Genomic DNA, 23,026 nt, shown 5'->3' with positions numbered 1-23,026 from the left:
CCAAAATTTTTAGTACGGTTGGCTCTGTTGGTGGCCAGTAACTAGTAATAGGTGGTGGTGGCGACGACAGTACGATGATAGCCGATCTGCACTCAATATTATGAAGAGAAGCGCTCGACTAGTCTAGTAACATAGAACTCCCACGGGCGTGCTTATTGGCAATGGGCACCGTTGAACGCACCCATTGACGGCTGCCTGCACTTACCCTTCCAAAGATGCCCTGTGCCGGACTGCCGGTCGTTGAGCTGCCTCTCCAATGACACCTCGTTGGCGCATGACATCGACACACACTGCTATGGCGCACTCTGCGACCGGCCATGACGCATGACCTCTCCATGTTGGCTATGTATATAGTTGGGGGAAGAAGAGCGGGCCGTCGCTCTTTTTTCATACATGAAATCAGCATTGTTGTATAAGATTCAAACTCATCGAAAGTCTGACAAAGGAACGTTCATGCTGTTTGATTTGAAGAATGAAACTGTTGGGTTTAGGGGCTGTTTGATTGGTTGTGTAACACTACCTAAGCCAGCCAAACATTTGTGGCTAAGTTGCCAAAGTTGTGGCCAAGAAAATTGAAGCCACATCTTAGCCTCCTTACCACACATTATTGTATCTATGAAATGTGGGGTCAAGTTAAAGGAAAGTTTGGCATGACTAACTTGTGGCTAGAACCAAACACTATACTAACTTGGTCAAACCTATTTGCCATACTTGTGGTAAATTGAGGCAAATTTTGACTAGCAACCAAACAGCCCCTAAGTCCTACATAGTAATTGTTACCAGGGGCACGACTTAAAGATAGAGTTGATCCTCATCCATTAGACTATTTTTTTTAGTTGTATAGGTGTATTACCAAAAGTTATAACTACGATTAGACCTATGGTAAAGCAAGTATAATATAACCTTCAGGCTGGACCGCGCCCTCTAACACAAACCATCTTGAATGGGTGATTTCTCACCACCATCAATCCGTTATCATGTTCCAGCCCAATCAAAGCGGCCCACGTGTTAGTGGCAAACACTGCAACCCAATAAAATTGGGATTCAGATTGGGTGACATAGCATAGGCATGTCATAAGGTGACATAGCGTAGATCTCAGCCCTCCAAACCAAATCCAACGGCTGAGATTCGTCCAAACCAATTTTAATGACGTGGACGAATCTCAGCCGTTGGATTTGGTTTGGAGGGCTGAGATCTACGCTATGTCACCTTGTGACATGCCTATGCTATGTCACTCAATCTGAATCTATAAAATTGGCCCGCACGTTAGTAGCAAACATGCTCTCATCCAGCTCACCAGCAGGTCTTTCATAGCCATAACGCTCCTCACGCAAGGGCGGAATAAGAACAAAATAAAGGAGGGTGCTTCTTGCTTAATTTACTCTACTTTAGATCAAGCTTAAGTTGGTGGGGGTGTCTAAATTTGTATTGAGACAACTATAGTTGTGAATGTGCGATAACTATTTTCAGTTTAATTTGTTATTTTCATTGCAACTTGTAGAAGTTGAATTTAATTTTGCATGTTTGTGAAGTGATATATTTCATATTAGTCTATGTTATCAGTTTTTTTTAAAAAAATTTAATAACTATTTAGATGACATACAAACAATGAGGGAATATCCCCTCGAGGAATGAAAATCAACATCCAGATACAACTAATTTTTTTTGACGGGATTCTTAGCACCCCCATCCCGTACTCTACCTCCACTCGCGGGACGTGCACACGAGTCGGCGTGGTTTCACCACATGCAGGATGAGCTAAATTTCAACGCAAAATACACAGTGAAAGCACAAAGATACTGCAGTCAATTTACAGGGCCAATGGCCAATTCATTTCATTGAGATCATCATCGGGTCAAACAGTAAACTCGCATGTGGTTTGCGCCTTCCAATGAGCGCCATATTTCAGCATTACACGGATCGATCAGTGCCTGCACTCCTTACCTCGTGTCCAAGCAAAGTCGTCTAAATAGTTTTCCTTCCCAGCAATCATCGTAAAAGCGGTTAGGCATGGCGGGCTATCGATCAGGCCGCCCGGCCAGACGAACACCGTTGGAACCCGCCTCAGCCATGCAAACCACAGTGGCGTTCCCCTAGCTAAGAATACATTTTTTTCCCCAATCAGAATGATGCTAAATAAGCTGGTCTTTTTGACAAGTTTTCCAAATGCAAAAATTGAACGGAAATGGCGGCAGGTGGCATGCGCCGCTCGCCGTTGGGCAAGCGCGCGACGGCGGCGGCGGCTCATGCGCCGCCGCGCGCGCGCGCGAGCCGCTAGCTAGTAGAACTGCACGCCGCTGGTGAATGTCTGGCCGAACTGCCAGTTGGACGGCGCGACGTCCTCGAAGACGAGCGTCTTGCCGGCGGTGGAGGTGACCGAGAAGGAGATGGCCTGGTTGTTGAGGTAGTTGTTGGCTTGCCAGTTGGCGCCCCAGTTCCGGGACATGGTCACCCACCCCGTCTTTGTTCCCTTGATCTGCACCGACTTGATCGACCCCGGCCCGCCCACGTTGGTGATCAGCACCAGCTCGAAGTAGCTGTTCCCGTTGATGGTGAACCTCACCCCTCCTTTCCTCGTGCACGACACCCTGCACACATACGTATACGTACGTGATCACTACTTGATTCTGTGCGCCGCCGGCCGGCGAAACGACGGTGACCGGAGTATGTGCGTACCTCTGGAAATTGACGGGGACGATACCGCCGCGGTAGACGCCGATCTGTTCCCAGGCGGGTTGCGCCATGTCGAAGTGCTGGCGCGGCGGGTTGCACCAGCCGCCGTCGTTGCTCGGCTTGGAGTAGTCCGGTGGGCAGAGGTTGGTCGCGGTGATGGTCACCGACGTGCCCGCCTTGCACCACTTCGAGTTGGACTGGTCGCACGTGATCTGGTAGCACTCGCCGCACGCCGCGCCGTCGTTGAACAGCGCCGAGCTCAGCGCCGCCGTGTTCGTCCCGTACCCCGTCGAGTACAGGTTGCCGTACCCGCACGCGCCGCCTGTCGATCAACAACAAACGCCATTGTCAGCACCAGTCCATTGGTGTGTGTAAAACTGATCAGGCTTAATTAGCAAATGTCTAAACTATACCCATTGTGCCGGAGGCGTCGCTCCCGCCGTAGAACGTGGCCGTGCCACTGAGCGCCGCGGCCGTCGCGGCGATGCACGCCGCGACGGCGGCGACGCAGTGGAAGAAGAAGGCACTCCGCGCCATGACGTCCCTCGAAATGGCTTCAGATGCGAGCGCTTAATTAGGCGGTGCGGGTAATGTATCTGAGTACTGAGGAGGAGGGGACGGTGTCACCCGCGGCGGTGCTTAAATAGGAAGTGCGGCGGCCACGAGATCGACGAGCGCGCGCCTCCCGAGGCAGACTCACATGCCGATGCATGTTGCAACCCACAGACGACGCTGCACCGTGCCGCCTTAAATGCCACGATTCCTATATCTCCATTTCCCTTTTGTTTTCCTTCCAAAAATCCTCAACATTTCGAAAGAGAAAGATTCTTCCGATCTCTGCAAGTCTGCAAACCCGGCCGACTCTGCTATTTTTCTGAGGAAGCAAATCTGGCAAATGGCCGGTACACTGTCTCTCCCAAGTCACACTAGCTGCACGACGTGGCCGGTCTTATGATACGGGCCACTAAACAATCATTTGGGAGTGGATAATTAGTGGTGGGATCGATCGATCGAGAGCTAGAGGCGGAAGCGTCACGTGAGGTCACGAGACTCGGCTGCCTGGAGCACATGGGATTACGGCCGGGGAGGTCGCGTGATTACCTAGGGTCATTGGATCGAGAAGCGTCGGTAATCATGTTGCACCCCCTTGGATTTAGGCGGTTGACGCGCGTTAATCCAACCCCCGGCTCCCCTCAGACAAATCACCACCACTAGTTGCGCCCATGACAGTTTGATTCTTGGAATTGCAGGTGGTCCCCACTGGTAGGTATCAGTTAGCTAGGTCTGGAAGCTAGGGAATTTAGCAGTGCAAATAGGTGATTAATTTTTGTTTCAGATGATGGGGGTAGTGGAGCTCTCCCAGTGCTCAGATTTGTTGTTTTTTGTTTGGTTGATGGGGATCTACGAAAAGAAACTATTGCTTGCTTGTAAGTCAACTGTCACCGAGGCCCTCCATTGGACTATTAGGGCAACTGGTTGTGGATGTAGTGATGTACTGCATTTTTTAATTAGTTTGTAAGACCTCACTTTATCTATTGGTGGCCATGATAGATCATATGGTCAAACCTCTAGATTTGAATGGTGAGAGCTGCAGTGACAGAAATAGCTGACAAATTCATATTTCCCTCTGTTTTATTCTGGTTAAGTTACTTGACTGACAGTGATGATAGAAGCCTTTTCTTTTGGTTTCTCAATGTGTAAATCGAATTTGAATTTGATTTTTTTGGATTAGTAGATATCACTATACTCTACATTGCCAAATATTTTTTTAGAATTTTTCACAACTATTTGTATCAAATTTGAAAGAAAAAGATACATGAGAGGATATCCTCTCGAGAGATTAGAATCCACTCCGTGAGAAGCCTTTTCTTTTGCTGAGGCTATGGTGTGCGTAATACACAGTCTTACATGATTGGCAACCTGGTCTGTTTAAAGGGTTGATGCTAGCCCTTTGTGTAACATCCCGGTCTAGAGCTTAATAGGATTAATAGAATACTCATATCAACAAGTTGCAACTTCTTTTCCGGAAGCCAATCTCCAAAGAACTCTAGGGTTAAGCGTGCTTGGCCTGGAGCAATTTGGGATGGGTGACCGACCGGGAAATTCTTCCCGGGTGCACACGAGTGAGGACAAAGTGTGCAGAAAAGATATGTGTTGGTCTGTGAGGGCAGTCTATGACCTATGAAAGCTATCAGATGTAAGCGGGCCCGGCCTGGGGGAAGGCGGGACGTTACAAAATGGTATCACACATGGACGTGGCCAAGAGATGACGTTCCTGGCCTAGGGTTGATCGACGGGGGCGTCGATCTCTCTTAAGGGGGTGAGGGTAATACTCATATCAACAAGTTGCAACTTCTTTTCTGGAAGCCAATCTCCAAAGAATTCCAGGGTTAAGCGTGCTTGGCCTGTAAGCGGGCCCGGCCTGGGGGAAGGCGGGACGTTACAAAATGGTATCACACATGGACGTGGCCAAGAGATGACGTTCCTGGCCTAGGGTTGATCGACGGGGGCGTCGATCTCTCTTAAGGGGGTGAGGGTGTAACATCCCGGTCTAGGGCTTAATAGGATTAATAGAATACTCATATCAACAAGTTGCAACTTCTTTTCTGGAAGCCAATCTCCAAAGAATTCCAGGGTTAAGCGTGCTTGGCCTGGAGCAATTTGGGATGGGGGACCGACCGGGAAATTCTTTCCGGGTGCACACGAGTGAGGACAAAGTGTGCAGAAAAGATGTGTGACCTATGAAAGCTATCAGATGTAAGCGGGCCCGGCCTGGGGGAAGGCGGCGGGACGTTACACTTTGCTTCCGATTTCTACAGATGCTTCAAGATTCATTTTTTGGGCTACAAGCTTATCTAGCTAGTATACAACCTTTTTTCGCATATTAAAGATGCCACAGAACCATGCATGTACACTGGCTTATGGTCGGCTATATGATAAGCACTATAACAAACTAGACAGGGATTCCTCACACTTGGCAGTACTGCAAATTGCTCCTAATTAAATCATGGGTTCCATATAAGATTCTTGGATGCGGATGAAGCCACTTGGTCAAACCGGTTTGTTAATATTTTACCCATTTGCAGCATATGTTCGGGCGATTAACCACGCCATGTGATTATGGCAGCTTGATCTGTTGCTACCTCTGCGCCACTGAGATTGATCGGCTTCTTTGAGTCACTCAACGATGGGCCAGCAGGCAGCCGCCACCCGCCAGTGGGTTTTGGCGGTGGGAAACCGGGAATGACGATTTTAGCTCGATAACTGCTAACTGGCCTGACCCCTGTTATAGTGCAAAAAACTGTCCACTACTCCAATCATGTGAGAAGGGAAAAAAAAACGTAGAGTAAAAGAAGGAAAAAGAGAAAAATGGGAGATAATGTCACCAAACAAATTGGTAATTTCTGGAAGACATATACGAATTGGGTGTCAAATATTATGAGGCTTGCGAATTGAGTATCGGATTCTAAACATTCTGGTGACCGTGAGCGAAAAACGGTGACGCTAAGTTTATGGGCATATTACTTTACCCACTGTGTTTGAAATCCTAATGTGGTTAATTTAGTTAGTTTCGTGGAATTATTTCTAGCCTCAATGTCTTAATAATGTGCTAAATGAGGGTAAATGTATTTTCATGTAATCATATAATCAAAAGAAAAAAAAATATCTCAAGACTACTTGTTTTGGTTAAAAAAAACTCTGTTTGTGCTATTTGCACTCTAAATAAACCTTTTTTTTAATCAATTTTGTTATTGTGTCTAAATTATGCCAAGGTTGGGTTTACCTTGTACTCCAAGAACTTATTTTGTCCACGAAATTTCTAGAACAAAACTTGTCTCGGACACATACCCACAAGTCAAATGCTGAACTCAACTTTGATACAGAGGCATAGAAAACCGTACATAAGACTTTGCCTTGAGCATCTGCCATGGTGAGTGTGTACGTGGTACTAGTACATTGTACGGTGGACTTTAAGCTCGCCCCCTCGTGCTTGGTTAACAACATCACAAGATTGTTCCATGTGCTAATTAAGACTGTTCCCGCTCACCGCCAATTTCTTTCTTCTCTTCTTGGGTTCTTGATTTCTCGTGAACAGAATCATAGCTTTCCGCAATCGTAATCAGCCATGGCGATCATAGTTTTTGCCAGCAATCCTGACAAGAACTTCTCCCTGAGGAACTTGATCACCGGGTTGGTGCTCTGCTGGATGAAGCCGACGACGTAGGCCGCCGTGATCAGCCGGATGCCGCGCCACCGCCTCTCCTCGGCGTACTTCTCCAGCGCCACCGTGACGGCCTCGTACCCCGGGTCGTGCTCGGCGCCGTCGGCGAGGAAGGCCTCGCTGAGGCACCGGGCGAGGACGACGCCGTCCTCGAGCGCCGCGCAGCCGCCCTGGCCGAGCTCGGGGGTCGTCGGGTGGAAGGCGTCGCCGGCGACGCAGACGTTGCCCCTGCTGATGCTGCCGCGGACGAGCGCGAGCGGCGACCGGAACCTCAGCGGCGCCGGGATCCTCGCCGCCTTCGCCAGCACGTAGCTCCGCATCTTGGCCACGCTCTCCTCCGCGTCGCCGTCTGTGCACACCACACGTGACAGATTGATCAGCGAATTAATCCGCCATTGTTGCTGCTCGTCAAGGAGAAGTAACTAGCAACGGTGCGCACCATCAGGGGAGGGGTACCGGGTACTCGGCGAGGCCCCTGGTGGCCGAGCGCCCTGAGAGGATTGGCTTTGGCAGGCCAAGCCACTTCGCCACCACCGAGTTCACGCCGTCGCATCCGATCAGCACCTTCAACAAAAGCACATCAATGCATCAGGCCATGGCTGCTCTTAGTGAGAAGAAGAGAGGTACAAGTGATCTGCTAGCCATTGTTGATCTCACACACCTATCGTTGAACCATCGGCCAAATGTAGGAGCTTGACGTTGCTATCTTCCCCAGTCGAGACGATCTTGGAAGAGAACCTGATGGTGCCCTCCGGCAGCTCGTTCTCCAGCGTCTCTCGTAGGAAGTTGCGCTTCACGCGCCGAATCTCATGCGGTCCACTGACGAAGTAACGACACCACGACGATTTCAGGGATTGTTTGGTTTGCAACCATGCCAAACTATTGGCAATGCCAAATCATGGGCAAGATTTTGCCAATGCCAATATTTTAGCAACATTTGTGTGGTATTGGTAAGTATTGGTAGCAAAACAAACATTACCAAAATTACTGTTCAAAATACCAATATTTTGGTATGGCAAGTTTTGGCTTCAAACCAAATCAGCCCTCAGTTTTCAGATGTTTACTCGTATATGATTTTGTACACAAAATTTTAACATTCAGGTTTCAGCTAGTAGCAGTAGTTGCAGACATTACACCTTTTCCCTTTCATCCTTAGGCTCTTCTTCGCGGCAGGCTTTCCCGTGGATGCAGAGAAGGCCACCAGCCTGCCAACAAGCACGACAAGTCACAACTTCAGTCGATCACAGACTCTTTAGTCTTAGGGTCTGTTCTGATTAATGTCAAAATTAACCTTACTAAAATTTGTCAATATCAAAAATTTGACAAATTAACAACATTGCTAAAATTTTGGTAGGATTGGCTTAATAATGTTGCCAAAATTCTATACACATTGCCAATATTTGATAACAAACTAAATATAACCACATAATTATTAATTTGTTAAATAATGGTATGGTTAAAAATGTCGTACAGATTACTCCTGCAACTTCAGTAGGTTAATCGAAGGGTAAACTCAAAAAGATGGGCTGGAAGGAGCAAGAGATAGTGTAAGCCCACAAGTTCAGAGCTCAGACACGGAGTGGGACTGTGAAAAAGCCCAAAACTTATAGGAATAAGTCCATTTTGCCTCCCTCATCTCTTGCGTTTGCGTGAATAACATCCCTCAACCGAAAAACCGGGTATAACGCCTCCTTCATTTCTGAAAACCAGAGCAAATCACCTCCCTTGGTGGTTTTGCTGGCGACTTCGTCTGACGTGGCGTTGTTGACCCGTTGACAGGCTGACTCAGCGTGGTGGGACCCACATGTCAGTGTGTAGCTCTCTCTCGCTTATCTCTCTCTCCCCCGGCCTTTCTCTTCACTTTGGTGGGGTAGGGGCGCGGCCGGCGATGGGCAGCAGCGGTGCTCGCTAGCGACGAACGGGGAGTAGACTGACGGAGAGGAGCTGGGCATCGGCGGCGGGGAGTGGTCGTGCCGTGGCCGTCCTAGCAGCGAGCCTGCACCTGCATACCGGCAGCGAACCCCGCGCCTGTACGCCCAGCGGCGACCTCGCGTCCGCATCTTGGCGGCGCCGTCGCTCCGCCACAACGCCCGGCCGGAGAGGACAAGAAACAAAGAAGAAAAGCAAAATGAAAGAAAGGAAAAGCGGCAGCATCGGCGCCATGGAAACCGGTCATGCATCCGCTCCACACGCCGATGCACTGCAGCACCGGCTGCCCATGACGCTAGCCGCTCGGCCTGGACGCGCCGCCGCCGCACGGTTGCGCCATGACGAGCGAATTGCCGGAGCAACAAGAAACAAAGAAGAGAAGAAATGGAAAAAAGAAAAGGGGGAAGAAGACGCCGACGAACGTTGGTCGCCGGCCGTACCGACACCGATCCGACCAGCCGTCACGCCTCCCTGGCTGCATCGCCGTCTGCGCCATGCTCGCTGGCCTCGTGTTAACAGTGAAATTTGGTAATCGGCAAAGATGTCATCGGCTTAGAATCATTATCGGCTGCAGCATCTCGGAATCAGCCGATGTGAGTTATCAAGTCACCAATAGTCGGATTCCTGCTATATTCGGTTAAGGAAATCAATCTACTAAAGGAAGCTTATTCCTAAGTGACCGAGTTTAAAGAGGATGCGGCATGGCAGTTTATCTATTAATTAGGAATAGTTTGTTAGTTTTCTTTTATCTTTAGAAAAGTTTGTTTAGTGTCCGATAAGGACTCTATATTTTCCTTTTATCTTTAGGTAGTTTCTTTCTTGTCCGACAAGGACTTGTATCAACCCATGGGTATAAATATGTACACCCGGGGTCTATGTAATCGATCTCTACGATCAATACAATTCGGCGCATCGCCACCATTTTTATTTCTACTTTTGTTTTTACGTTCCGGCAGGACTTGGCACCCGACGCGGGGCTGCATCGTCTTCGATCTCCGGCGAAGGGATAAGTCCAATGTTCCGTCGGCCCAGGCAATTGTATCGTCTACATCGGCGTCGTTCAAGGCTGCATCAGTACATTCGACCTCTTGGATTGCTCTGGTTTAGATGATATACTTGCCTACCTATTTATCATATGTCTCTGTTAATCTAGTCTTAGCATATCAATTTAGCTCTATCGGCTGCTTCTCGTTTTAGGGTTTCTGCCGGTATCGGCTAAATCGCGTTGCTAGATTAGATTAGCCTAGGCATCTACCACCCTGAAAATCAGTCATCGGCTTGATTGTCTAGATATTATGTTTCTTTTTATACTTAGTGCTGCATCAGTTAATTTTGATCTACTAAGTCGTGCTTAGAACCATAATCTCTAGCCTGCTTATTGATTGCCAATAAGGGTTTTATCGGGGTTTCAGCCGGTGAGTTATCTGGACGTTGCATCGGCTCATGAGGATTGCATATACATATAAGTTGGATTTAGCCGATGACAACAAAGGTTTCATTGTTTAATCTAATCTTGTGGATTTCATGACATCGGACCTCTAGCCGATGTGTGCTTTAACCTTCGTATCGATGCTTATTTATCATATCATTGCTAGCCGATTAGTTTATATTGGATTATATTGTTATTTTATTACATCATCATCAGCCGATTGCCTTTATATCATTATCTACATTGGACATATAGCCGATTGCTTAAACCCTATCGCTATCGGCTGGTATTGGCATCGGCTATTATCGACTATCGGCTGGAACTACTCCATCGGCTTGTCAGCCGATCGGCTGTTTGATCTATTATTTACAAATCTTATCAGTTGCAGGATTAAACTGACTGGCACGCCTGTATCTCATTAATCTTTGGACGTGTACAGGACCTAAGCAGATCTCCCAGGCCGGTGTGTTCGATTTTTTCATCAACACCTCGCCGGCGCCTGCACAAGGCTGCCGCGCGCCACACCGCAAAGGCCTCCGTGACCTGCGTCGCGCCCACGAAATGCTTGTGCCAGGCCACCATCGACCGCGCCTTGCCGCCGCACTGCCGAGCCTCACTGGCAAACCGCGTCGTGCCGCCACCATCAGGCCGCGCCAGGTCGCCGCGCGCCGCGCCACCCCGTGCCCGGCCTCACCATCCGCCGTGCCCGCGCATAGTTGGCCCACTGCGCAAGGTCACCCATAGTCAACTACCGCGCCGTCCGCGCCGCCCGCCACCGTGCGCGCTTCCGCATCGCCGCCGCCGCACGGCTACCTTTCTCTGTCGCAATGCGCCGCCGGCCGCCTTGGGCTCGACCCACGTCGACGAGCCGCACCGGGGTGAAGGGAAAGGCCGGGGGAGAGAGAGATAAGGGAGAGAGAGAGCTACACACTGACATGTGGGTCCCACCACGTTGAGTCCGCTTGTCAACCTAGTCAACAACGCCACGTCGGATGAAACCGCCAGCAAAACCACCGAGGGAGGTGATTTGCTCTGGTTTTTAGAGATGAAGGATGCGTTATACCCGGTTTTCCAGTTTAGGGATGTTATTCACGCAAGCGCAAGAGATGAGCGAGACAAAAATGGACTTATTCCAAACTTACAAAGTAAAGAAAAAAGTACACCGAAGGTCCCTCAACCTGTCATCCAATATACAAAATCGTCCCTCAACCGCAAAACGAGATATCGGACGTCCCTCAACTAACAAAACGGTTCACTTTATATCCTTTGCTGGTTTTGACCCCGGTTTTGTTCTACGTAACGGCAGAGTCAGCATGGGTCCCACACGTCAGGTGACCACGTCATCATCTCTCTCCCTTCCTCATCTCTCTCTCTCTCATTTTTTACAGCATACGGGCGGCGCGGTGGCGCGGCGGCGACGGCTGGCCGGGAGCAGCGGCGGTGGGTGTGAAGGCTGAGGCGGGGCCGGGCGCCGCGGCGACGGGCGCGGAGGTGGAGGCAGGCGCCATGGCAGCCGTAAGCGAGCTTCTTGGTGGCGATGGACAGGCCGCGGAGGAGCGGGAGGATCTCCGGATAGAAACCGAAGCTATGGAAGGCCTGCACCGAGAACGATTCGATCCGCCACCTATGCCGACTCCGGCAACCCCTGCCTCAACTTCTTCTTCCAGGTCGCGGTCTTCCATGGAGCTCGCGGTCAGGGCAGCCGCCACGGCCTCATGCTCCTCCGGGCTCGCCGGGTGACTGTCGCGGCCGTGGCGATCGCCGTCGAGCCGGTGAATTTGATGCTCTAATAGCAGTGTTGCTCCCATTTGCCTGACAGGTATTCTACGTTACGCGGACCTAGCAAATCTGGCAACCATTTTTTCTTGCGTACTATGAATGGTTAGCTGCTCATTTTCCTCCTTTGCTATATGTGCATAGGAGGCCATACGCCTACATGACCAGCCGATGTTCGAGCGGACCAGCGTCCCGCCGCCACCATCGACTTAGCCACTCGGCCAACGCACGCCGTCCTCCGCGGTCATCGTCACTGCCGAACCCGCGAACGCGCAGGGGAGCCTCCTCCTTGGGCTCCGGCTCGGTGGGTCGTCGAGGCAGCTCGTCTCGTCCCTCCAGCGAACGGGTAGCAGCAGCATAGCCAACACCGGCGTGACGCCCGAATGCAGCGTCCAGAGTTTGCTCCGTGGACACTGGTCCCATGGCCGCTGCCTCCTCTTTTCTTTTCTTCCCAGGATGCATAGTGAATGAATCATTGCTGTTTACTGATTTTGAAATGCAAAAGGAGAAATTTTCTGAACCTCATTAATGTTTGAGAGAATTTTGTACATTGCTCTGATTATCACATCAGGATGATGGGGATATCAGTTGAAATGCAAAAAATAGGAGGACAAATTTTTTTCGAGCAGAGTATTGAAACGCAAAAAGAACAGGAGGAAAAATCTTCTGAATAATGCCATCAGTAACAGGTTTTTGATGGAATTCGATGGATTTTGATGACACTTCTTCAAAATTTGTCGATAACATAGGAGTGAACTATCTAGCGAACGCCATTTGTAGGAAAATGCGCTGTATGATTGGATTTGGATCTTTTGGTCTGAACATGTAAATATTACCTGAGACGCTACTAAATTAATCTTAACAACTCCATAATCCATGTTGCAACTTCGAATCCATAAAAACATTAAAAACAGCATTGGTACGAGTGAGTATCACTAGTTCAAGCGCACTGGTACGATGAGGATTACCATGAAACGAATCCATAAAACAGCATTAACCACAAGTCTATACCTAACATAATGCCAAAAAGGGTTAACATAAACCAACACCTGAAGCACAACCTGCTTGAATTCTGAATCCCAGATAGGCAAGCTACAGAATTTGGGCCTAGTTACTCAGCACAGAGTTTTATGATCATTACGGAAACAACTAGTTGCAAACTTCTGTTCTCATTCCTCATCTTCCTCCTCACCGTCACCGCCACCGCCACTTGCCTTCTTCTGGTTCTTCCTCTTCACCCTACCAGGGGGGCCTCCACCGAATGGGCTTGTCAGTGAGAAGTCAATGTGCTTCTCAGACTCAACCCTCACCATGAACGACGGGATGTTGACAATTTGCCTGCCGACCCTGCACAGTGATTTTGAAACTTTAATGAATGAACTTCAGAAAGGCTATCAACTTGGAAAAAAATATTAGCAATAGCAACATCATGTTCAACTTATGGTCGACAAGTCCTCTAAAATAGTAGTAACTTTAGAGTGCATTAAAGAATGTTGTGGCAGTAGCCTTTTTCAGGACAAAATCATGTGAAGTTGCCAAATGGTCTCATCATCGCTAATCTAGAATTATAACACTGCAGCAGGCATGTAACGAACTACAGCAACAGCAAGTGGTGCGTGCCAAATTGCTTGTTCAAAGTTAAACATCACAGGCAATATGTACATATGAAAAGAGTAACACTTGTAAAGGAACATTGATGTAAAGGAACATCATGTAAAGTAACGAACTACAGCAACAGCAAGTGGTGCGTGCCAAATTGCTTGTTCAAAGTTAAACATCACAGGTAATATCTACATATGAAAAGACTAACACTCTCAAATGCGACATTGACAAGCCCAACAAGAGTATCAAATGCACGAAAAAGACTAACTTGAAAGCATCTGCACACTCAAATGATGGGAAGTTAACAGGAGTACAGGACCAATACTAATATATTATGGCCTTCAGCTTTCAGCTAATAGAGCATGTGTTGTGCCTAAAATGACATTTTAGCTCTGCCTACACAATGCTAGATCAAGAGAAATGATGAATATACAATGAACGATTACTATGAGAGAATGATACAGCTTCCATGCTGCTGTAGAAAAATCATATAGAAGCATACTTGGGAATTGAAACTAAAGAGAGAACATACTGAGACATGGAAATTGTAATATAAAGGTTAGAGCTTCATATTTACCCATTTACAAGACAGGAGATCTGTAGTAGTTAAATCATCATACCTGATGTGGCGTTGCCTGATCAGGACACGAGCATGGTGGATGGACTTGGCCATGCCAGCCTTGAAGACAAGAGTCTGAAGACGCCTTGCGAGGAAGTTCTCAACAGTGAGGGCAAGGACATAATCAAGCTTGTTCTGCCCATCAGCAAGGAGCCCATAACGGTTCATGCGGCGAAGCAGTGCCTCACCCTCAAAGATGCGGCGTGGATTCTTCTCATCAAGTGTGAGCAGATGCCTTGCATTGTTACGGATACGGCTCAAAGCATACTGAACACGCCACAGCTCACGCTTGCACCTCAGTCCATACTCACCCACTAGCTTCAGCTCTGCATCAAGACGCTCCTTCTCGTAAGGGCGACGTGGCTTCTTGAATGTCTTACCATCTGCAATGAAGTAATAAATTTGTTCACAACACATGACAGAGAAAGAAACCACTGCAGATAGCATAGTTGTTCATGAGGAACCAAACAATAACATAGAAAGAAGCCCTACAGTCCCAAATTCCTTATATCCTGACCCCAAAAATATACAAAGCAAGAAAGAAACTGCACACACAACCCGGAAAGACAATGCAACAATACAAATAAAGAAAACTACAGTAGTTGTTGAGATTACGCCCAATAATAGTATGGATATTCAAGACAAATAGTAGTAGGGATCTTGTGTACAGTAAATACTAAGAGCTTCAGATATACAACCATGTTTGACAAGGATTTAAAAAACAATTCATAACATTGTGTCTGATTAACCCAAGAATAGCTTACATGCCAGATTTAGTTTTGCTGTGTTATCCCTGGTTGCCCATATCATACATACCTAAATTATTTGTCCTGCTGTAAAATGGAATTCATGACCTAAAGCGACAATACTTGAAAGATCTTATCAGGGACTATCATATAATATATTTAAGAAAATATACATATAGAATGCAATTAGTATACTACAACTTACACAGAAATTTTAAAAAAAATTAACAAATATAGTTCTCGATGGATCACTCTATGGACAAACATACAGTTAGTGCATTACAAGTATATAGTCCTCTATATTAAGCGCCATTATTCATTTTCATAAAAAAATTCACAAGCTTATGCATAACTCCATTCCACCAAAATGAGTGATCAAACAGAGTATTTGAGAACAAAAAACTCTAGTTAATGAATATCATATTTCCAGTCCTTAAAACCGGTAAATTATCAAATTTTGTACCATAACAGAAATAAACATTTTCGAGCTACATAATACCAAATGCCAGAGTAAAACATGTCCTCATTCCTCAGTACTATACAACACATATTAGCATTCTAGTTAGAACCCCCAAATAATCTACTACATATCTCGAAATTAAATCCGGACCACACACAAGTTTCAACTACAGAATGCGCAGTCAGTCGAAATCAGCACGAACTAATCGGCATAGATACGGATCCAACGCAGTGGAAACGAGAAAATGAACAAAGCTACGGGAACAGAACGCATCGAGGCAAATCTTGATCCAGATCATCTCGCCAACCGAACCAGCCATCGCCTAATCACCTAACCGACACTCGCTAATCAACTAAGACACATAAGCAAGAGAAGAGGGAAAATAAAAGGAGAACATTCTCTCGCTGCGTCAAATCGCACTAGCACCAACCAAGACGACGACGAAGAACACAACAGGTAAGGCCCGCCGTTCTTGGACGAGAGAGAGGGAGAGGAGGAGGAGGAGGAGCTACGCACAGTTGCGGTAGAAGCTGACGTGAACCATCGTCGCCGGACCGCCTCTCACGGGCCGCCGCCGCCGCCGCCGATTGCTGGAGCTTTGGTTTCTCGAGGGGAGGAGGAGTGAGGAGGAGAGCGCGTTTATAGTGCGGCGGCGAGAGGAAACCCTAGCTTTAGGGCTAGGTTAAATGGGCCGAGATTTCCCGGCCCATTAACGGACGGGTGGGAATTAGGCCCACATATCGAATGGGCCTTCGGTGCAGGGGCCATATTTACACCGCTCGTTAAATGGTCTTTTTCTCGTTCTTTTTTCCTTATTTTTATAACAGAAATGCTAGTCACCGGTATACTGTTTCGAGTCGGTCCCGGACAGGACAATTTCCCACGGATCAAACACACACCCTCACGGATCAGATACACACACTCGAGAAACATTGAGTCACTCCCAAACAGACACCTGCAGCTCCCAAATCGTCACGAGCATGGCTGCGGCGGCGGAGTCGCCGGCGGCGGAGCCTTCTTGCGGCTCCTCCTCTTCAGCGGCGCCGATGCGCACAAGGTCAGTTGTGCCAGAGAGGGAGAGTGGCGTGAGCGTGGTGGTGGCGGCTGTGGCGGCGGTGTCTGCGGCGGAGCCGGTGGCATCTGCGGCAGAGCCGGTGCGCACGATACCCCTTTCTCTCATTCCTCTTTTTTCATCGATTTCCTGATTTTGATTTAACATCTCTTCATTTTTGCATTTTCTAGGGTTTGTTGAATCACTAATCTTTGGATGGGGCTCATCATATCACATCCAAATTGAAATCAAAGTAAGCTAATACTCTCTCTCTTTTTTCTGTGTGTTTTTGTTCATTCACTGGGGGTGTTTGTAGCAGAGGTGAGGGATGTGTGTATGTGCTGAATCATATGATACTTGATATGATATTTGCAGCAAAATGTTCGAATTGGAATAGATCGCTTGAAATGCTTCTAGCTGTAACAAGTATTGCTTGGAGCAAGCAATTTTGCCGTTAACAAGTACACACTGTCTTAAAACAGAGAAATCTCCATTCAACTAGTAGGATTTTTTTTGGGTGAACTGAAGTGTAAACAAAATCAGAGAAATCCGCATCACTCGGTTGCTAGCTTCTAGTTCCGGGCACGCTTTGCTTGTCAATTGTTATCCTCTTTGTCATAGAGGGCAGTGCGTGGTGACAAAGTTGGCAGATGCAGCTGAGTCATAGATGCAGATGATTTGGATTTTTTTTTTCTGTTGATGTTTGCATATCTTAGTGGCTACATGGGTGTTTTCTGTTTTAAAATGATTTGATACTTTTGTTCAATCGAGGATGAATCACCATTGAAATGATATTTTCTTTGTCCTTTCACACATGTGCACAGAGTTGAAATGGCATTGCCACCTGCTCCAAGCGAATCCGATTTCATGCATGTTTCAAAGAAGACAAGGTGCTCTCCAAGGTTGAACAAGGGCTCAGCTTCACCCCCACTTTGACAAATCTAACACTGCTCATTCTTGTCATCTATGCAGGACTACATGAAAGAATATCGTAGTAAGCTATGCAAAAGGTTACTGTACCATCGCTTCAACGACTTACATCCAAAACGTCGTTTCTAAGCTTCAGAACCAATATGCTTATTCGGTTCAAGCAGTGTCGGATGTGTGCTTAGGCCATTTTTGTAGCCCCCTCCCTCCCTCTCCCCCAACCAACATATGTAACAAGTCAAGTTTCAGAATTGTGTATGTAGCTACTATTTTTGTCTTGAACTGGAAGGTTGCGAGGGGCACAACAATCAAAGACATGAACTCTGTATGTGGCTACTGTTTTCATGTACAGATATGTTGGTAAAGAAGTGGATTATATTGGGTAGACCTTTTCTGTGGACTATATATAGTTTGAGTACGTTGTACACAATGAAATCGAGTTCAGTATCATATGAAACCTGAGGAAATGATACTGAGGAGGATCATGATACCTCCCAGAGTTCACATGATCCTACTCAAGTATCATATGTGAAACCAGTAGGGAACCACTTTACAAGACATCGATATTGGATAGGATCATGTGATACTTCACATGTATCAATCATAATGAAACTCATGTATCACATGATCCTACCTACCCATGTATCATGATAGATGATTTTCCTGGGTAGGATCATGTATGATACTTCACAGGTATCACACCATCCTACTAAAGTATCATATCTGAAACCTCACAGGGATCATGTTACCAGAGATGATACCCAAGTAGAATCATGTGTGGTACATGTAAAGTATCACACCATCCTACTAAGTATCATCTGTGAAACCCATAGAGATCATGTTAGAGGACATGATACCTAAGTAGGATCATGTTAGAAGACATGATACCTAAGTAGGATCATGTGTGATACCTCACATGTATCACACTTAATGATACTTTTTTGAGTAGGATCATGTGTGATAAGTATCACGCCATTAAGTAGCATTTGTGAAACCTATTGGGATCATGTTAGAATACATGATACCTAAGTAGGATACATGATACCCAAGTAGGATTATGTTAAAAGACAAGATCCCTAAGTAGGATCATCTGTGATACCTCACATGTATCACACTTAATGATAATATTTTTAGTAGGATCATGTGTGATACTTGTAAAGTATCACACCATTAAGTACCATCTGTGAAACCCATAGGGATCATGTTAGAAGACATGATACCTAAGTAAGATCATGTGTAATATCTCACATGTATCAAACTTAATGATACTTTTTTGAGGAGAACCATGTGATGCTATAGAGGTATCACATGATCCTACAAGATAACAAGAGTACCATGTGATCCTACAAGAGTACCATGTGATCCTCAAGAGTATCACATGATCCTAATAGAGTATCATCTTTGAAAACCACAAGAATCATGTGCTACTTGTGTGAAAAATTTCAGCAATCACATAAGACGCCGGATTGCAGAGGAAATTGGCTGACGACGTGTGCGCCGATGGAATCAGCCGAGAAAACAAGCATGGAGGCGCGCGATTCCGCGGATGAATCTTCGGGATGCGGAGGAGCTCGCGCCGGCGAGGAATCACGCACGGAGGCGCTTGATTCCTAGGAGGATTCATCGGGTTGTGGAGGAGCTCGCGCCGACGAGGAATCGCGCACGGAGGTGCGCGATTCTGAGGAGGATTCGTTGGGTTGCGGAGGAGCTCGCGCCGGCGAGGACGCGCGATTCCGAGGCTGATTCGTCGGGATGCGGAGGAGCTCACGCCGGTGAGGAATCGCGCTTCGTCGGGTTGCGGAGGAGCTCGCGCCGGCGAGGAATTGCACACGGGCGCGCGATTCCGGAGGAGGATTCGTCGGGATGATTCAGGCGGGGCGGTGAGCACTGGTACGATACGTTTCTGTTCCTGTTTTTGTTGACGCGCTCGCGCGATACTGTGTTGGTTTCAGAATTATCCTGTTTTTCATCGGGATACCGGTATATAGCAGCCCTCTTTTATAAACAACAAAATCCGGGCATTCATCAACAGAAGGAAACGATTCCAGATAATCAACCAGAGAGGGTTAGGATGCAATGCTGATTGATATGGTCTCAATTCTACCAACTAGACAAGGTTTACAGCTTCAGGGAAAAAAAAAGCATCATCATTTCATCACCAACCAAACATGGCAGATTTCTACATTACTCATCTACTGGTGTATATTGGAGAAATATGTTACATGATGACATGTCATAACAATTGACATAGGACAAACTTGTGACAAGGAGGTGAGTTCCATTTTCCTTGCTTTCTTGATGAAATGGCTCCTGGAGACTGCTACCTAATCAAAGAGGCTCTCTACACCGGGCTGAATTTTTCTTCTTTGGCCCGTAAAAGAAATGCAATGATCAAGTAAGTTGACATGATCAAGACTGCAACGAAAAATATATTTGTTGAGTTCAGGGGTTACATGTCTAGAGACCTCTAGTTGCAGTAACTATTCATCCTCAAAGATCATGAGGCAGCAAAGAGGCTCCATGAGTTGTGTTTCGGATATGTGCTCTGATAAGCAGAGGTTGGATAGCAGTCACACTTCAATTCCTTCTCCGGCTCAAATGCCACACTCTTGTTGCTCTTTTGTTCAAGTTCATCTGAATCCTTTAGTGAACCTTGTTCTTCTGAGCCTTTCTTGCGCTTTTCAGTATCTTCGAGTCTTTCGGTACCTTATTTTGTTCTTCTGAATCCTTCGCCGCCTTCATATCTTCTTTCGAGTTCGATGGCTTTTGACTCTTTCAAAATTTTTGGTGGCTTCGGTTGTTTTGAATCTTTTGACGGCTTTGATTCCCTGGATTCCTTTGATGACTTCGAATACCGGGATTCCTTTCATGACTTTGAATCTTTCGATGATTTGCCAGACTGTTTAGATTAGGCATCACAGATAACAGTGAGCACCATGACTTCAGGATCATAGCTAATTATATACAACATGAAAGAGCACATAGACTAGTGCATGAAGTTCAAAGTAGAGCCTTTTTCAATTTTCACAATTGTATAGTGCATGAAATGGGGAAATATGTAACTAAATTTTGACTCAGGTACCTTCTTTGTCAGTTTATTGAGATCTTCAGGTCCATTTTCTTCAATAAACTTATCAAGTGCCGTGAGGAAGTCATCAAATTTACCGGAAAGACCCTTTTTCTCTGAGGGATATACCAAATATTTACTATCTGGTTCTTTATAAACACAGATATCACATAATTTTGGTACACATAGGCTGCACCGCTGAAATATGGCAAGACAGGCCAGCAAATAAAGATCAATTTCATGGATGGCCAAAAAGGAAGCCTGCAAAAATATAAGATGGAGAGACCAAGGAATTTAATCAGTCAATGTATCATGCTAACCAATCATAAATTTGTGCAAGCCAAAGGGAGGGAGAGATATTAGAGCAAGCATGAACTAACAGATCTTTCTTCCTTACCATTATGTTGTAATCACCATCCAAACCAAAATATGCAATGCTAAAAATCACAATTGCATTATTAAAAATCCTACAAACCTTTTATCACACAGCAATGGCATGAATTGAACCATATAATTGCAGAACACTTGTAAACTTGTATTGATATCTCTTTACATTTTTGAAAAAGGGAGGAGGGTGCACCTGACAGAGGAAAGGTGTATGTTTCCGTACTATATCTAAACAATGCATGACAAGAACTAAATAATGCTTGCAGTTGCAGGGTGACCAAGTGAACTCGTAATTTCCCTGCATTAGAATAGGCAACATGTATTCCCCCAAAAATGCCAAAATGGTCGAAGCCTGTTTGTTACTTTTTTGCAACTGTTTTTTTCATGTAGGCATGTTAGAACATTGTATGGTCATAGCTACTACTGTTTCTATGCTAATGATAAGCATCTAGCGTACCTGGATTTCACGTGGTCGTGTAGTCCTTTAGTACTGAGAGTGCCAATGTGGTGCCTATTTTCAGATCTAAAAAATGTCTATTCACAGCTCACAAAGAAAATCTGGCGGGAGATTGAAGAACTGGGTGGTGAGATCAGGGTTGCAGTATAGTGCAACGGTGAGAAGAAACTCACCGCTCACAAAAAGCTGGGACTTGGGCCGTGCAGAGCTAGCACGGCACGGCCCAGTGTGCTTCGTGCCAAATTGGGCCGTGTCGGCCCAGCACGCCCCACTCGTCGTGCCGTGCCGTGCCAGCACGGCCTCTTCAGGACGCGGCCCAAGCACAGCCCAATGGCCCGACGGGCCTATTCGTGCCGGGCCGGCACAAGCACGGCCCAAAAGATGGGAGCAGGCCGGCTGCGCTGAGAAGAAACTCTGGCGGCGACGCGGCAGCGGTGGCTTGCGGCTTCGTCGTCCCGTCGCGGCGACGCGGCAGTGACAGCCACACCCATCCTGCTCCTCCTCGTCGGCTCGTCGCGGCGACGTAGCCCACCGGCGCGGCGGCGTGAGTCAGCCAACAATCTTGCCAAATGCTAGTGCTGGCCTGCTGGGCTGCTGGCCTTGCTGGTTGCTGCTACGTGCTACCGATGAGCCGATGAAGAAAACGAGCTGCTACTTGCTGCTACCTGCTGGCTGCATAGGAAATTTGACCGTGGATGGGTGATGACTGATGACCTCGTGCTGCAGCAGCCATTCGCGTACCGTGCCGGCCCAAGCACGGCCCAGTGGTCGTGCCGTGCCGTGCCGCCCGTCGTGCCCGTTGTCCAGGCCCAGGCACGGCTCACGTACGGGCCGTGCCGGCCCAGCCCATTTACGGGCCGTGTCGGACCGTGCTTTCTATCGTACCGGGCCATCATGCCTTGGGCCGGCTTGATAAAGCATGGCCCAAGTCCCAGCTCTAAGCAAGGGGTAAACTTTGCCCCCTCCCCCCCAAAAAAAAAAAAAATTGGCCAAAAACACATTTCGCCCAAAAAGCCTACTTAAAGATAAAATACTCAGAGAGTTTCCCCTAAAATATAAAAACTCGAATGAAGTTCTCCTCTTTATAGAAAAGTTCTTTTAGGACATGTTTTTACCCAAAGGAAACAGCGTTATGAGGAAAAGTACATTCGAGTTAATGTCAAGTAGACAGATGTATTCGAGCCAACTTCATCCACCTGACATTATTTTTCCTAATAGTTGTATCCGAGCAGGTTCCTATGGAGTGACAAGGCGCCAAGATAATGGGAAAGTATATTCGAGTTCTCTGGTGCGGCCAAGACAGCTGAAATAACAAGAAAAGAAGGAAAAGTCTTATCGAGCAGTTGACTCATTCGAGGAAAATAATCGTGGGGACCACTTCGACTACTCTAACCAGCTGGCACCAGATGTCGCCTAGGGACCACTAGCAAAGTACTATTATACCCCTAGGGCCTATGGATCACTAGGGGTAATACGGTAACTTTATGTAAGCCCATGATGACAAAGATGTAAATATTTGTGGTCATGGTCAAACACTATAAAAGGCCGACCAGAGTCCTGTAGCAAGAACACAATGAAATAGAGAAAAAGTACCTTATATACATCCTGACATCTACTTTTGGGCTCACTCTCAGGGTAAACGGGAATCTACACTTTCCCGTTTACCCCCAACTCTGTTCG

At 46.9% G+C, this 23,026-nt stretch overlaps 3 protein-coding genes and 1 pseudogene across 3 annotated transcripts; all 4 read right to left on the bottom strand.

Moving 5' to 3' along the window:
* Positions 1-2,117: 2,117 nt before the first annotated feature.
* Positions 2,118-3,299, bottom strand: LOC4331665 (expansin-A12). Its single transcript, NM_001417219.1, has 3 exons — positions 3,088-3,299; positions 2,678-2,996; positions 2,118-2,589 (listed from the first exon to the last, which is right to left on the bottom strand). Exons 1-3 carry the CDS (start codon positions 3,209-3,211, stop codon positions 2,280-2,282), a joined length of 753 nt encoding a protein of 250 aa, NP_001404148.1. The 5' UTR covers positions 3,212-3,299; the 3' UTR covers positions 2,118-2,279.
* A 3,339-nt stretch (positions 3,300-6,638) lies between these two features.
* On the bottom strand, positions 6,639-11,762 carry LOC107278150 (monooxygenase 2). Its single transcript, XM_066309071.1, has 5 exons — positions 11,641-11,762; positions 8,033-8,101; positions 7,558-7,715; positions 7,353-7,460; positions 6,639-7,245 (listed from the first exon to the last, which is right to left on the bottom strand). Exons 1-5 carry the CDS (start codon positions 11,760-11,762, stop codon positions 6,773-6,775), a joined length of 930 nt encoding a protein of 309 aa, XP_066165168.1. The 3' UTR covers positions 6,639-6,772.
* Positions 11,763-12,907: 1,145 nt separating this feature from the next.
* LOC4331662 (small ribosomal subunit protein uS4y) lies at positions 12,908-16,065 on the bottom strand. The gene is made up of 3 exons (XM_015775265.3): positions 15,974-16,065; positions 14,253-14,634; positions 12,908-13,377 (listed from the first exon to the last, which is right to left on the bottom strand). Exons 1-3 carry the CDS (start codon positions 15,999-16,001, stop codon positions 13,200-13,202), a joined length of 588 nt encoding a protein of 195 aa, XP_015630751.1. The 5' UTR covers positions 16,002-16,065; the 3' UTR covers positions 12,908-13,199.
* Positions 16,066-19,571: 3,506 nt separating this feature from the next.
* On the bottom strand, positions 19,572-22,079 carry LOC107280267 (uncharacterized; annotated as a pseudogene).
* Between the last annotated feature and the right edge of the window lie 947 nt (positions 22,080-23,026).

Source organism: Oryza sativa, chromosome 3, assembly GCF_034140825.1.
Source record: "Oryza sativa Japonica Group chromosome 3, ASM3414082v1".
In the NCBI taxonomy this organism is placed as follows: domain Eukaryota; kingdom Viridiplantae; phylum Streptophyta; class Magnoliopsida; order Poales; family Poaceae; genus Oryza; species Oryza sativa.
This window is presented reverse-complemented; position numbering and strand designations above follow the sequence as displayed.